At 36.1% G+C, this 16,194-nt stretch overlaps 1 protein-coding gene across 6 annotated transcripts in view; it reads right to left on the bottom strand.

Moving 5' to 3' along the window:
- TRPC4 (transient receptor potential cation channel subfamily C member 4) overlaps positions 1-16,194 on the bottom strand; it is a 250,640-nt gene that overhangs the window by 168,383 nt on the left and 66,063 nt on the right. For all 6 annotated transcript variants that reach the window (XM_055120153.1, XM_055120161.1, XM_055120178.1 and 3 more), the window contains exon 2: positions 9,272-9,676. In XM_055120153.1, coding sequence (XP_054976128.1) covers positions 9,272-9,649 — 378 coding nt within the window. In that variant the 5' untranslated portion in view covers positions 9,650-9,676. The remainder of the gene's footprint in view (positions 1-9,271; positions 9,677-16,194) is intronic.

Here is a 16,194-nt window from a genome sequence, read left to right on the forward strand (position 1 = left end):
CATATATATATATATATATATATATATATGGGCTATAGAGATAGTATAGTGGATAGGGTGCTTGCTTATAAACAGCTAACCTGGGTTTGATCCCAGGCAACCTACCTGGTTCCATAGCCCGCACCAGAAGTGATCCTTTTTTGTTTAATTGAATCACCATGTGGAAAATTACAATGCTTTCAGGCTTAAGTCTCAGTTATACAATGCTGAAACAACCATCCCTTCACCAGTGCACATATTCCACCACCAAAAAAAAAACCCAGTATACCTCCAACCTCCCCATCTCCCACCCTGCCTGTGTAACTGATAAATTTCACTTTAATTTCTCTTTACTTTGGCTACATTCAATATTTCAAAAAAAACTCACTATTATTGTTAGGAGTTCCCCACTAGAGTCAGACCTGCTGCGAAGAGAAATGAGTTTTGGATTTCTGTATTTTAGCAATTAAGTCCAGGGAAATTTCTTCCAGAAACTGGATCATTGCAAGCTTGTATCTCTCATTAGTGGTCCTCATAATATGGCGGTTGCCATGCCCTTCCCCCCAGCAAGGAAAATATGAGAGAGAAAAACCTTTCCCCTCATGGGCAGGCATGGGGCCTTGGCTTAGTTCTCAGTCTGGAGACATTTTGCAAGGAGCTGCCGGTATCAAAAGTAGTTTAGCTGGCCTCTGGAATCATGCTCGTGCAGCTGTGGTGAGGCCGCAGGAGTGATCCTTGAGCACAGAGTCAGTAGTAAGCCCAGAGAACCACTGGAAGTGGCCCCCAAGAAAATTAACAAACAAACTAAAAATCCACATACTCCTAATGGTACTAGTGTTGCTTAACAATTCAATGTCAATCTCCAAAATGAACAAATTTATAAACTTTCCCTAAGAGCTTCCAGAAATGAAGAAGGAAAATTGAGATTAGGTTACATGTCTGAGAAGTTAATCATCTAGAACAGTTTGACCACACTCCATTCACTCATCATAATCTCATTTAAGGAAAACTAAGTTATTCATCCAGTTGATAAGTTTGCCAACTATACATTTCTTACCCTCTCCACACCACCCACTTATGGTCAGAGGGTATGACATTTTTCTGAAAGCTCTATCAGATAAGTCATTCAGCACATTTACAGTCTTAAATTATCATCAACTGCTATTTATACAGAACTCAAGTAAAACTACATTATAACTGATCAGAAAATTATTGCAAAAAGTTTAAATGGTGGTAATGTGAATGAAAACAGGTTTCTTTAATGCTTGAAACATTGATTCTTAAAATGAATTTTAAAAATTATCATTAATCTTCATTTTCTTGAGTTCCAGATTATAAAGCAATATAACTCTCCCATTTTGCTTCTAATCAGAGAATAAGTAAAGTAGTAAATTGAAAGGGTATTTCAAGAGCGGTTATGAGACATCCTAATGTTAACATGCAATTTTATACTACTTGTAACCTATCCATTCTATCAATACTTTATTTTTCAATTGCAAATTTTTAAATATTTATAATTTTTATGTTAATAAATCACTGTACCACTGTCATTCCATTGTTCATCGATTTGCTTGAGCAGGTGCCAGTAATGTCTCCATTCATCCCTGTTGTGTGCTAGTGTAGCCCGATGGCGTATTGGGGGCTCTCTCAGGGTCAGGGGAATGAGGACCGTCGTTGTTACTGTTTTTGGCATATCGAGTACACCACGGGTAGCTTGCCAGGCTATGCCATGCATGTTAATAAATAAATTCAGTAAATATATTGCTTACTGAGACATCACATTATTTTCAGATTTAATCACAATGTTGATAATATATGAGACAAAATTATTGATTTGAAAAACTTTTCTCCAAAGCTCACACTGAAAGTCTAGTTTTATTCTCTTACTTACTTTAACATAAACTCATTTCTTCTTCAGTGCAGACACTTCACAATGCATTTACTTTAAGAAATATTTAAATTTTTTTGGTGAAGATATGCATTATTATATTTAACTTAGTAAATGTAGTACTGCACTATAGCACTGTCATCCCGTTGTTCATCAATTTGCTCGAGCGGGCACCAGTAATGTCTTCATTGTGAGACTACTTGTTACTGTTTTTGGCATATCAAATATGCCATGGGTAGCTTGCTAGGCTCTGCCATGTGGGTGGGATACTCGGTAACTTAGTAAACGTAAAATGCTAAATGGCATCAAGGCAGAGATATTTACCTACACTGAGCTCTCTTAGTGCTGAGCACCTGAATTTGTTAGCCACTTAATCTCTGCAAGTACACAGGGACTATAATCTATCTCTTAGTTTTGAAAAGCTAAGGTTCAAAAGATCAAATGATCACTTGAAATGACAGAAATTGGATTTCTAACCCAATTCTTTTGGCTTTCTTTGCTTTATGCTACTCTCTTAGTCTGAAGATAGAGAATCGGGTTTCTGCCTTGTACGAATTTTATTATGGAACAGCTATGCCTTAAAGCTTGAAGATTTGTTTGATTGCTTGATATTTGTTTTTACCCCCTTTAACTTTTGAAAGGGCTAGCATCTATGCAGTTTTATGGGTTCCAGGTACATTAATAACACATGTATGATGTTTTATTTTCATAGTAAGTGTGGAATGCTGAGAGAAAATAGCAGCTGCTTGTGTCTAGGAATTATTTATCCAGAATTTGCCAGTCTTCAGATAAAAAAAGTAAGATTAAATGCTGTATTATTTGGTGACTCGGAATGACCAGTTTGCTTAAAATACTTGTACTAATAGTGTAGCAGAATTCATCTTTTAAAGTCATTTAATGGAACTGGAGCAATAGTTCAGTGGGGAGAACATTTGCCTTCTGTGCCACTGACCTGAGTTCGATCCCTGTCATCCCATATGGTTCACTGAACCTGAGGGAGTAACTCCTAAGTGCAGAGCCAGGAGAAAGCCCTAAGCATTGCCAGGTGTGGCTCCCAAACCAAACAACAAAAGCAGTTTCCCTGGCCCCCTGTAAAGACTCTAAAAGTGGATATTAAGGGGCTGGAGGAAGTACAACAGGCGGGGCAGTTTCCTTGCATGCAGCTGACCCAATTTTAAGCCTTGGTACCCTAAGTGGTCTCGGAGACTTCCAGGAGTGAAACCTGGGTGCAGAGCCAGGTTAAGCCCTGAACACTGCCGAGTGTAAACCCCAAGCAATAAATATGTAAATAAACAAAATAATTTCATTTAGGACAGAATTGTTCAAATTTTTCATAATTTCCATTTGCCAGCTGACTAAGCACAATCCATACCCCATGGGGTAATAGCTTTTAAACTCCCTGCTGTGGAATAATAAGGTTCGGTTTAATTTTTGGACCTCCAACCTACTGTTAACAAAGATATATTACATTGTTTACTACATCTAAAGCTTCATTTGGGGTTATTTTTCAGCATTTTCATAATAATGATAGTTAAGAAAATAATGTAAGTTTTCTAGTGATAGAATATCAAGTATAAAGCATAATTGAAGACTAATCTATGTATATCTCACAATGGCATTAATATTTTTATACTATTCCCACTTAGTACTTCACCATCTTCTTATTGCTTGCTTAATACTTCACTATAATTGCTACTTTATTTTACCTTTTTACTACTTTTTTTATACCACTTTGATTTTAGCACATAAATTGACAATGATTTACTATAATTCTCTTTCTTGTTTTTATTTTCACTAAATTTTGATAGTACCTAAGATCCCAGTTGCAAATATAATTAGGTTCACTTCCTATCAGTATTTGGCTGTAATAAAAACAAAAATAAGAGCAAATTCCACTGCTTAACCACCAATGAAAGTAAAGCTGCTTTCATTCTGCAGGGGATAACATTTAAAGTGGAGCCAAAAGAACATTTAGCATACACAGTATCATTTAATATGCATCATATGAATTTTGAGTCTACAGAAGACAAATTAGTGCTTTGGAGGCCAATTAAGACAACTAAATGAATGCAAGTGTAAGACAGTAAACATTCTCAGGGTAACTGAGACTTGAAGCAAAGTAAATGAATTCAATGTGAAGTTATAGATTTATTTATAAAACGATGATTCACTGCCAATAACTAGGGATATATGCATTAACATTTATACAAACTAAAGTAGGTCTTCATTTTCTATCAGTGCAGTATATATTAGGCTAAATGGATATTTATATCAAAATGATATGCCAATCTCCTATTTCAGACTCGTATTTCTGACCACATGTTAGGCAATGCTTCTAAAGTCACTATTGTATTAGTAAATCTACTAAAATCATTATCTTAATCCCCTATGTGCACCAAAAGGGAATGAGTACAAAGTGAATTAAATTCTCCTTTCCTATCTCTGAGATTTGTTTATCAAATTACTTCTTTATTAAAATAAAAATCCCATAAGTCAAGGACCCTGGAGGATAAATTGGCAATGCTTAACTTGATGATCTCAGAATATTTTTTATATTTATCATAGTTGTTAATATAATGGCAGATTCAATAATAATGGCATATTTTGTTACATCTTAAGCTATGGAAATAATTTTACAGAATTTTGACACAACCAAAAATTAAGCAGCAAGCATTAAAATGATCCTCATAGACCAAGTCTCAAGACAAAGAGAATCATACTTGTTAGTGAATGGTGAAGAGAATGCTAAGTCAGCACTTCTATCAATAAAATTACTTTCCCAGCACCCTACCTTGTCCCTTCGTATTTACTGAACAACCAAATTATAAATGGATATAAAATCCAAGACGGAGACAGCCTAAATATGTAGATGATGTGTCTCCTTTATTTTTGTCTAATTCAATCCTAAGCAGAATAATGAACTGATGATTTAAACGACTTCCATCTAAATTGGCTCAGTTTCTGGTGCCAGACCAGTACAATGCTTATCTTCTGTGACTATTTCCAGCACTGATTTTTCTTGTTTTTTTTTTTTAACCTGAAACAGGTTACTTAAGCTTTTTATGCGTTTATATTCCCATCAAAACTGAGAGAACAATAGAATTATTTTCATAGGATAAAGTGAAAACTAAATGAGATGACACAAATAAATTTCTTATCACAAGTATAAGCACAGTGACAGACTAGATGTTTTCTAGTGTTATCATTGCTGTTGTTACCATTATGACTATCATCACTCAGACTATTTCAGTTAGTTGCTGCTATAAATCCTTCCATTCAGACAAAATCACAAACCACACTATTTTCTTCTTTCCTTCCACTTCTTCGTAAAACAAATTTATAGGGTTCAATACTCCCAAGATCTCTCAAAATTATAAAATATGATTTTTTAGATCTCAACAATAAATGTTAAAAATAAACATATAGGCTATAATAACAATCAGTGGTTACCAGATAGTAATGAGAAGGGGGTGTGGGTAAATCAGATAAAAGGGATCAGGTGAATCAGATTATTTGTGTGAAGTTAATGTAGCACAAATACAAGTTGATTTTCAGTGATGCATACCTAATATATATTATAAGGTATTTTCCCAATGAAAAATAATATTAAATGCATTTTACAAAATATGTTTTCATAATTCACCACCTTATACAAATTAAAATACAAATACTTTCATCAACTGGGTAATTCATATATTAAATACTACTTAATATTTAACTTGACTTAAATATTTAATATTACTTAGATATTAGTTAATGTTTAATATTAAGTAGTTAAGAGAATTAATGTAAATATCCTAAATCCAGGTTATTATTTTATACACAACTAATATAAAATGTACAGCTATTGCTATTCCATAACTTTGAGCTTCTTTTAACTTAGTGTTTTATTTTTTATTTTATTTTATTTTAAAAAAATTTTTGGGTCACACCTGGCAATGCACAGGGGTTATTCCTGGCTTTGCACTCAGGTATTACTCCTGGTGGTGTTCAGGGGATCATATAGGATGCTGGGAATCAAACCCCAGTCGGCTGCATGCAAGGCAAACACCCTACTCGCTGTACCATCACTCCAGCCCCTTAGGTTAATGTTTCAAAGTTTTGTCTCTAGACCAGCAGCATTAGCATTACTTGGTACTTTTTAGAAATACAAGTTCCAGGTCCCTATTATAGACTGCTATATAAAAGACTCTGGGAGTAGAACTTAGGATTGTATGTATTAATAAATGCTCATAAGGATTCTAATGATGTTAAAGATTGAGAAGCATCATGAAGCGTAAGTAAAGAATGTCAGAGCAAATTGTATCTGATAAACATTTACTGACACAGTTATAATTAAAATGTAATCTGGTCTTATAAGACATCAAAAAGAAAGGTTTGCTAGAAATAATTAACAGTCAACTATCCAAGTAGTTGACTCAAAATGGAACTTAGAAATCACTCTGTTTTTGCCTATAGAGAAATAACGTCCTAATAAGATTTTTTGTAATAAGTTGAATAAGAATAAATTGAATAAGATAATCAGAGAACAATAGTTTCTGATCAAGGGGAGGATAAATCCTAGACAAAGGACATAATATTCCACCTTTCTGCTTAATAGAACTATAGGTTTCAATGTACCTTCTATATGAAGAGATACTCATTATTTACTTTTATGATAAAAATGAAACATGAAAACTTTTATGACAAAAATTAAAAAACTTCAAACACAGGTTATGAAGGTCTGCATTTAATTTTAAAGGAAATGTTTCTCATGTCCATTTATTATCTAGCAAAACCTAAATGTTTACAACGATGCTATATTGGAGAATTATTTACATTCTGACAACATAAATATTTAAATAATATTAAGGTCAAAAAGAGAAATCAATGCTAGAGTTATAGTAATCGAGATTATTTTATTTTATCCAAGGTCATTATTACTAGATATATGTCAATTCCAATTCTTAGTAGATCTTCCAATATCCAATTTATATGATTTCTATATCATATCTCTACCTTGACTCAATTTAGGATATTGTGTTTAGTTTATTCACATGAATATTATTGGTTATAAGTTTTTAACATCAGCTTCAATGATTTCAACAAAGTCTTTAAGTGATAACAATGAAACAGGAGATTAAGAGAATTAAAATATACCAAAAGACTTTTAAAGATAGTGAGGATTATCAAAAAGATTTCAAATTATGAGATAAAATAATTTTTGTCAAGAACATATTTTCTACCCACAACACACTATTCCAAAAGATGCTGGTTATGATCAGATGTGTTCTTGAAAAAAATCACCAGTAAACAGCTAGTCCTAATGGGCTTTGACTGCACCTTTTAGCCTCAGGACATCTTTTGGTACCTTGTATAAAAAAGCTTCACTTTCATTACACAACACACCAGAGACTCTGAGGTTGGTTAAGTAAAAAATTTGTTGATATAAGGGATTACCACAAGATATATTTTATAAAGCTATAATAAAATATCTTAGTTAAAAAATATACAGTTCAAGAAAATAGAAACAATTTTTGTTTATTCTGAGTGCCTTCACTGAGAAGGAATTCTAGAATGTACAAATAGAGAAGGAATGTTTGGCCAGCAGACTGATACAAGAGAAATCTTCCAGAGACACATGATCTGGGATATGTCAGACTCCTGGAAGACTGCAAACCTTTACTGCCTTTTATTAATAACCTGGGTTCAGATCAAGTGCCTCTAAGGAGCCAGGACCTACTTGTGAGACTAGAGTTGAGCTCAGAAGTTGAACATTTTTCAACAAACACTCTCAGAGCAGATATCTTATCCAGACATCAAATTACTTTGGCCAACGCAAATGTCATCAACTAACAAACATTGAAATTCATGGTCAATGATCTCTAGAGCACAAAATTAAGAAGAATATCTAATAATGTGAAACGCACTTAATAGTAATTTTGCCATGTAGACTTTTTGCAATCGAAATCATGCAGGCCACAGTCTGCCTTAATTGCCTATACAGACATAAAACAAGAAGATACCTCATATTAGAGATCATGGTATCTAATGCATGATTTTATATTTCATATAAGACATATGAAATATATTATTTCATATAAAATATATTATTTCATATCTAATGCAGATATGTTAGGGGTATATTTTGGAGGGAATTTCAAAATAGCATGTTGACAGAGTAAGTAGTACTGAACTTCCAGGGATAAAAAGAGATTCTACTTATTGCCATATAAGCTTTTCACCTCAATACAGAGATAAAACAATGCTAGAACACGATGTGACACATGCCTTTAGATATTACTATTTGTTGACAACTGTCAATGTACAATTTTGAAAGGTGAAATTAAATTTTAAAAAAATCCAATCAATGAAAGGCTTTACTAATAAGGTAACATACAAATAACCAGCCAACAACACAAATAACAAAATGCCCATAAAACAACAGAGAAGTACTGCAACTGTGGATTGATTGTTGCTTTATGCAAGTTTTGGATCAGGAAAGGGGAAGGTATGAATGGTGGCATGACATAAGAATGGGCCATAGGACACACATTTCAAAGAAGACAAGGGAATTTTCAGGAGATATTCCATCACAAAGCTCTTTTAATAATAGGAAGAACGCTGGTAAAAATCTTCAATCAAAGAAAATAAAGTAGTTGAACAAAGAGAGTTTGCTCTAAAAAATGTAAAATCACTTAATAACCTATTTGCAAAGACAGAGATTGTGCGTCATTGATAACATTATATGTTGAGAGTTTTGTAGAAATATTTCTGGATCTGGAAAGTATCACAGAGGTTAAGTTGCTTGCCTTGCACCCAACAGACCCTGTTACAATCTCTGATGCTACATGAGGTCCCTGGAGTATCACCAGGAGTAGACCCCTGTGCACAGAGCCAGGAACAAACCTTGAGCAGCAAGGGTTTGATCCAAAAACAAAAGAGAAAGAGAGGGAGGGATGGTGGGAGGAAAAGGGAAATAGTTCAATTTGCCAGTGTAGGTAGATGTAGCTATCAGATAATAAGATCTACTGTGGATATTTAATAATCTTTTCTGGCCTAATAGTTTTTTTTAATGCTTCTATTTCTGGAAAATTGGAGAATTTGAAAGTTTAGAAACATTCTGTGGGCTGGAGTGATAGCACAGCGGGTAAGGCATTTGCCTTGCATGCGGCTGACCCAGGTTTGGTTTCTCCGTCCCTCTCAAAGAGGCTGGCAAGCTACCTAGAATATCCCATCCACACAGCAGAGCCTGGCAAGCTACCTGTGGCATATTCAATATGCCAAAAAACAGTAACAAGTCTCACAATGGAGACGTTTCTGGCGCCCGCTGGAGCAAATCGATGAACAACAGGACAACAGTGCTACAGTGCTACAGAAACAATCTGCAATGAAAATAAAATTAAGAGCATAATTTTGCCATACCTGTTTCTCTCCACTCGGTTTCTTATGGTTCAGTAGCAGTTCCACTGCCCCGACAACTTCTTTCCTGATCGCGTGCAGTAGAGCGTCTCCAACATAGACGTTAAAACTTAAGAGTAGTTCAATGAGCTCCAAGTTCTCATTTTCAATTGCAATGAGAAGCGCAGTTCTCCCAAGAGGATCGATGCAATTAATATTTATTTTAAAATAAATTTCAGCTTCCTCAAGGGATTTCTTGACACTCGCATAGTCACCCTTCTCCACAGCATTCAAGTAGGCTTTTTCTGATGGCGAGAGTTCTGATTCTGCTCGGACTATTCTCAGAGGGATGCGGTCTCTGTAGGGGGCATTAATGCTTCTTTTGTAATAAAACTGAGCCATGTTTCATGCCATGCTACTTCTTGAACTCTGGAAAGGCAAACAAAAACAAAGAAAAAATAAACAAAAATACACTAAGGATTTGTGTTAGTACACTTTTTCATTATTATGCAACACATTTAAGTCATGGTGATTCTAATATCAACATTATTTTATGATTAATTGAGTAATTTTGGAAACCTTCCTCAAATCATAGAAATAGATCATAATTACTGAATGATCTGAACAGGGCTTAAAAACTCTGATCATGTGGGGATCAAGAGAACAATATTTGACATGTTATTTTAAAATGTTACATCAAAAGTGACAGTTCGTGGCCAGAAGATAATATACCAGGCAGAGCCCTGCAAGCTGCTCACACTCTGGCCCTCACATGGAAATATCCATCAAATTGGTGGCACATGGCTGGGAGTGGTCCTGGAATCCCTTGAGCACAGGTTGGCAAGCCCAAAACAAAAACTACAATTCCCAAAGTGCTAACTGTAGTGTATTTTGGAGCTTATTTATAATATTTGTCATATACAAGTACAGTCAACATTGTCAGCCAGATGATGACAGTGAAATTGTGGAATATCACTCTTTTAGTAAAGTTTTACATAGTCCTGTAGTGCAGTGTTACTGCTCTAAGTCTAGTACTTAATTTTAGTTTTTCCCTTTGTAGTTAATTTTACTGAGGGGAAGAATGTACATTGATGATATTAATGTGATCATGTTTCATCTATCTTCCAAGGAAGGATTTAAAAATTAGTAGCAAATTTGTTATAAAATGCTATTTTCTTTCTTTTTATTTTATTGAATCACCATGAGATAGTTACAAGCTTTCATGTTTGAATTACAGTCATACAATGATCAAACTCCCATCCCTCTACCAGTGCACATTCCCCACCACCAATATCCCCAGTATACCCCCCCTTTCCCACCCTCCCACTGCCTCCTTGGTAGATAAATTCCCCCATATTGTCTCTCTACTTTTGAGAATTATGGTTTGCAATACAGGTACTGAGAGATTATCATGTTTGGCCCTTTATCTACTTTCAGCACTCATTTCCCATCCCGACCGATCCTTCCAACCTTCATTTTCTTAGTGATCCCCTCTCTATTCCTTCTGCCTTTTCCCCCCATTCTCCTCCCCCCTCGCTCATGAGGCAGGCTCCCAACTATGGAGCAAAATTGCTGGCCCTTGTGTCTATTATCCTTGGGTGTGAGACTTATGTTATTCTATACTCCACAAATGAGTGCAGTCCTTCTGCCTGTCCCTCTCTTTCTGACTCATTTCACATAGCATGATAGTCTCTATGTCTATCCACTTATAAGCAAATTTCATGACTTCATCTCTCCTAACAGCTGCACAGTATTCCAATGTGTAGATGTACCAAAGTTTCTTTAACCAATTGTCTGTTCTTGGGCACTTGGGTTGTTTCCAGATTTTGGCTATTGTGAACAGTGCTGCAATAAACATAGAGGTACAGATGTCATTTCTACTGTTCTTTTTTGCATCCTCGGGATATATTTCCAAAAGTGGTACTGCAGGGTCATATGGAAGCTCAATTTCTAGTTTTTGAAGGACTGCCCATCTTGTTTTCCAGAAAGGCTGGACCAGTGGGCATTCCCACCAACAGGGAAGGAGCATCCCCTTTCCCCCACATCCATGCCAGCACTGGTTGCTTCTGTTATTTTGAATGTGTGCCAGTCTCTGTGATGTGATGTGAGATGATATCTCATTGTTGTTTTGATTTGCAACTCTCTGATGATTCGCAATGTGGGGCATTTTTTTCATATGCCTTTTGGCCAATAAAATGCTATTTTTATAAGAGAAGGAGCCCTATGTACAGTGGCTAAAGAATTTTCTTTGCACGAAGGCAGCCTGGGTTTGATCCCCAGCACACTGTATGGTCTCAAGGCCTTCCAGGAGTGATCCCTTTGAGAAGACCCTGTAGTAAACCCCGAGCACATTACCTCAAAAATGAAGAGAAAATATTAATTATATTGCCCCTGCATCATGAAACAATATACTGCAAGTAGAAATATATTTATGTAAAATGCATATTATTTGGATATTACAGTAAATATGTAATTGGAGATAAATTATTTCACAAAATAGAACCTCACCTTTGACTTAATAAGAAAGTTGCTGTAATCAAATACAATTTAATATCATACCAGTGATATAAATTTACAGATAAAATTTTGATTATTATGTCTTTGTTCTGATTTCATATATGTGATTTTTACTCTTTTCTTCCATGCCATTTATATTCAGTGCATGTTTATATACATTTGCTATATAAAAACGATAATCTAGGTATCTGAGTAATATGCTCTTTTTTAGTTGGTCTTTTCAGATCTAATATTTTTATGAGCCACCTTATCTTATTTGAATTGACCTTTGTCTATAGTAAGCCCGTGGGTCTGGAGAGCTAGCACAGTGGTTAGAGCATTTGCCTTTCACTCTCCTGACCTGGGTTCGATACCTCCGCCCATCTCGAAAAGCCTGGCAAGCTACTGAGAGTATTCCTCTATATGCCAAAAGCAGTAACAATAAATCTCACAATGGCGATGTTACTGGTGCCCACTCGAGCAAAATCGATAAACAACGGGGCGACAGACAGTGCTTTTCTATAGAATATACATGCAGTATATTAACAAATGTGATTATCTTTATTATCATATGGATTTTTTTTTTTTTTGCTTTTTGGGTCACACCTGGCGATGCACAGGGATTACTCCTGGCTCTGCACTCAGGAACCACCCCTGGCGGTGCTCAGGGGACCATATGGGATGCTGGGAATCAAACCCGGGTTGGCCGCATGCAAGGCAAATGCCCTACCCGCTGTGCTATTGCGCCAGCCCCCATCATACGGATTTTTTTATGTAGTTTTTGGGGCCACATCTGGCAGTGCTCAGGGGCTTACTCCTGGGACTGAGCTCAGGTTTAGGGGACTAGATGGGGTACAGAGAACTGAGCTATCCACAAGGCAAATGTACTTTCACTTTTAAAAAGCCCACAGTAAAGCCCACAGTACTTTCACTCAGGTCCCTATCATGTTTTTGTTTGAAAGAAAAATTGCTCATTATTTACAGACTACTTCAATTTGTTAACAATTTCGTGTATCAAGAACTGAAGTTTCGTCCTTTAACAGCCAGATTACTCATAATTTTATTAAATATCTAGTGTTGGTAACTAATTAGAAACTTCCTTAATAATAATATTTTTCTTTCTGGTGTATTAGATTTAGTATTTTATTAGCGTCCTTTCACAGATTAAGCAAACTGTGGAAATTCTAAAGTCCAGAAGAATTTTCTAAAGTATGTCCTATATTCTTACTCTGGGCATTTTTACCTCCACACCCCTTCCCTTTTGTTGTGAAGAATGCATACTTCATTTTGACTTAGTTGGAATGCCCAAGAACAATCAAATTGCACTCAATTATGTGTGGCATTGCTGGGAACTGAATTTTCTAGTCTCATACATGCAAGACAGTGCTGGTGCTATAGCACAGTGGGTAGGGCATTTGCCTTGCACGCGGCCAACTCAGGTTCGATTCTTCCACCCCTCCGGGAGAGCCCAGCAAGCTATGGAGAGTATCTCCCCTGCGCAGCAGAACGTGGCAAGCTCCCCGTGGCATATTCGATATGCCAAAAACAGTAACAAGTCTTAAATGGAGATGTTACTGGTGCTTGATCAAGCAAATCGAGCAACAGGATGACAAGTGACAAGTGACATGCAAGACATACATGTTGCTAACTGCTGAGCCACAGTGCTCCACCCGTGGGTCTGGAGTCTTGTCTTGGTATTTTATAAATATAATGAACTGTTGCCTGGGCCCTATTTATCTACATTAGCATGAGATTTCACAGGCAGAGTCTGCATCCTTTTGTCGACATGAAGAAATTACAGAGGAGGACCTTCACCCAAATACCCCTAAAGGATAATAAGTGGGTGCAATCTCTAGGGAAAAATAGTGCAGGCACAACCAAGGGGGATGGAGACTGGTAATGAGCTTTAGGAAAATAATAAAACTTAAGAAGAAATCCCCCAGCTCTGAGGTAGTCGAAAGGCATGAAGACCATTGCCCACTGAGGTGCAAATCCTGAGCTCTTTGGAGACAGAGGAATGGAGGCCTGAGGCTGCCCTTTCAGAAAGGGAGAGTGTATAGGAGAAAGCCAAGGTCATAATAAGAATATGAAAGGTCCACCAAGAATGCAATATTTTCCTTGCAGCAACACCCAGATTAACCTTTATGTCTGGAGAGAACTCCAGGCCTGGACAATTTGGAGAAATTGTATATAACCTCTCCCTACCCCTTTAAGAAGTAAAATGCCTCGCCAAGTTTCATTTTAAAGACTCATAAAAAGAGATAAGTGATGAACTAAAACTCAAATAGTGAGATGTAAATTTTTCATTAACAGAAAATTCATTTTCCCTAAATAGTTGGAGCGTTTAAAAAACTTGTGGAGAGCTACACTTTCATAGCAGCCTCCCCCCAAATTACCAAGTATCATTAGTTACAAATAACACAATTATTTGAGCAATGTAAATATACTGGAAAACAAAAGTTGTTAATATTTATGTTAACAACTAAAGGCATTTCCTGAAGAATGAACTTAGCTGTGCTATAGAAGTACAGAAAATGGAATTGCAAAGACCACGATGAAGGAAAACATATCTTCCCAATTGAGAAGATATTAAAAGGCTAAGTAAAATTTTCCCCAAATATCTTTTCTACAATTTTATACCTTACTTAATTTTGTGGGAAATATATATTTTACAAGTTATCTCATACTAAACATGATATAAGAACTCCCATTTTTAATAGAATTTTACTAAACATACTTAAGTTGCATTACTTTTCCCGGAATTTGTTGTGAAATAATATATTCACAATCAATTAATATTTTCCTTGATTTTAGTATAGTATATTTTCTCATACATGTCAAAATGTGTATTCCACTTTTAAGCATAAATTTTGCTAATGTTTTTTGGTTTTTCTTCCCTCCGGGAGGAAGCAGCGTGGCATCTGCCATATTATGGAACTTTTAAACAGGTATGAACTTGGTGGCACAGAAAAAAAAGAAAAAAAATGTTTTGAACATGAAACAGCGGGACGCTTGGGCAGTCTTGGGCTGGGACCAGTACCGGATCATGCTCCGCCAAGATTCTACCCGGGTGGCCATGCCTTTGCACAGCCGCTTTGCTGCTGAACGACCAGGATCCAGAGCCAGCTATATGACTTCTGGTCCCAGCAAGTGCTTGCAGCCATGTCTCCAGACTGTGAACTAAGCACTTGCTCCATGCTGCCCCAGGAAGGGAAATGATGCAATTTCCAACTTAAATCTCCCTGGACTTAATTACTAAAATACAGAAATCCTAAACCATATTATGGTTTAGGACTCTGTATCTCTTCATTCTCATCAGTGGAAAACTAATTATCAAATGTTTCCTTGTCAATAAGGCTGTATTCTTGGGGGATAAACTCCAACAGGCATAGTGAGTTCTGTGTTGAAACTCCAACAACAATAGTGAGTTTTGTGTTGAAATATGGAATGTAATCAAGGTAAAGAGAAAATGAAGTGAAATTTATCAGTTATGCAGATGGGGGTGGGGATTTGGAGGTGGGGGGTGGGAGGTATACTGGGGTTTTTTTCTTTTTTTTTTTGGTGGTGGAATATGGGCACTGGTGAAAGGACGGGTGTTTGAGCATTGTATAACTGAGACATAAGCCTGAGAACTTTGTAACTTCCCACATGGTGATTCAATAAAATAAATTAAAAAAAAATTTGCTAATTTTCTGTACCCATACATTTCCCTGCTTTCTTTAGACAGGATATTATATGCACACTTCAGTAGTTACAAGTCTTACACCAAAAAAGGAATAAAAAGCATTAACTAGGTGTTTTATGTCTTAATCTAACCAAAAGGTAATTGCCAATTTTTTCTCTTGTTTTGATACTTTAAAAGCATAATGAAATACTAATTCTCTTTAAAATGGTTTGAGATTTTTCTGTGAATTAGAAAAGAATGATATTATATTTCATTAATCAACGAAGAACAAAAGTAGTATTTACTAAAGTATTATGAAACTTGAGAATATTAAATAAGTAATTTAGATTATACTTACACTAATATTATAACATTTAAAAAATTTATTTAGTTATTTTTTAATTAGTGAATCACCATAAGGGTGCAGTTACAGATTTACACATTTTCATGCTTTGTGTTTCCCTCATACAATATTCGAGAACCCATCCCTCCACCAGGGTCCATTCTCCACCACTAATGAACCCAGTATCCCTCCCAACCCCGAATCCCATATCCCCCACCCCACCCTGCTCTGTGGCAGGGCATTCCCTTTTGTTCTCTCTATTCTTTGGGGTATTGTGGTTTGCAATAGGGGTATTGAGTGGCCATCGTGGCCATCGTATTCAGTCTCTAGTCTACTTTCAGCATGCATCTCCCTTCCCAAGAGGGATCTCCATCCACATTTTACTTGGTGTTCCCTTCTCTATCTGAGCTGCCTTTTCCCCTAGCATGTGAGACCAGCTTCCAA

Source organism: Sorex araneus, chromosome 1, assembly GCF_027595985.1.
Source record: "Sorex araneus isolate mSorAra2 chromosome 1, mSorAra2.pri, whole genome shotgun sequence".
Classification (NCBI taxonomy): Eukaryota; Metazoa; Chordata; class Mammalia; order Eulipotyphla; family Soricidae; genus Sorex; species Sorex araneus.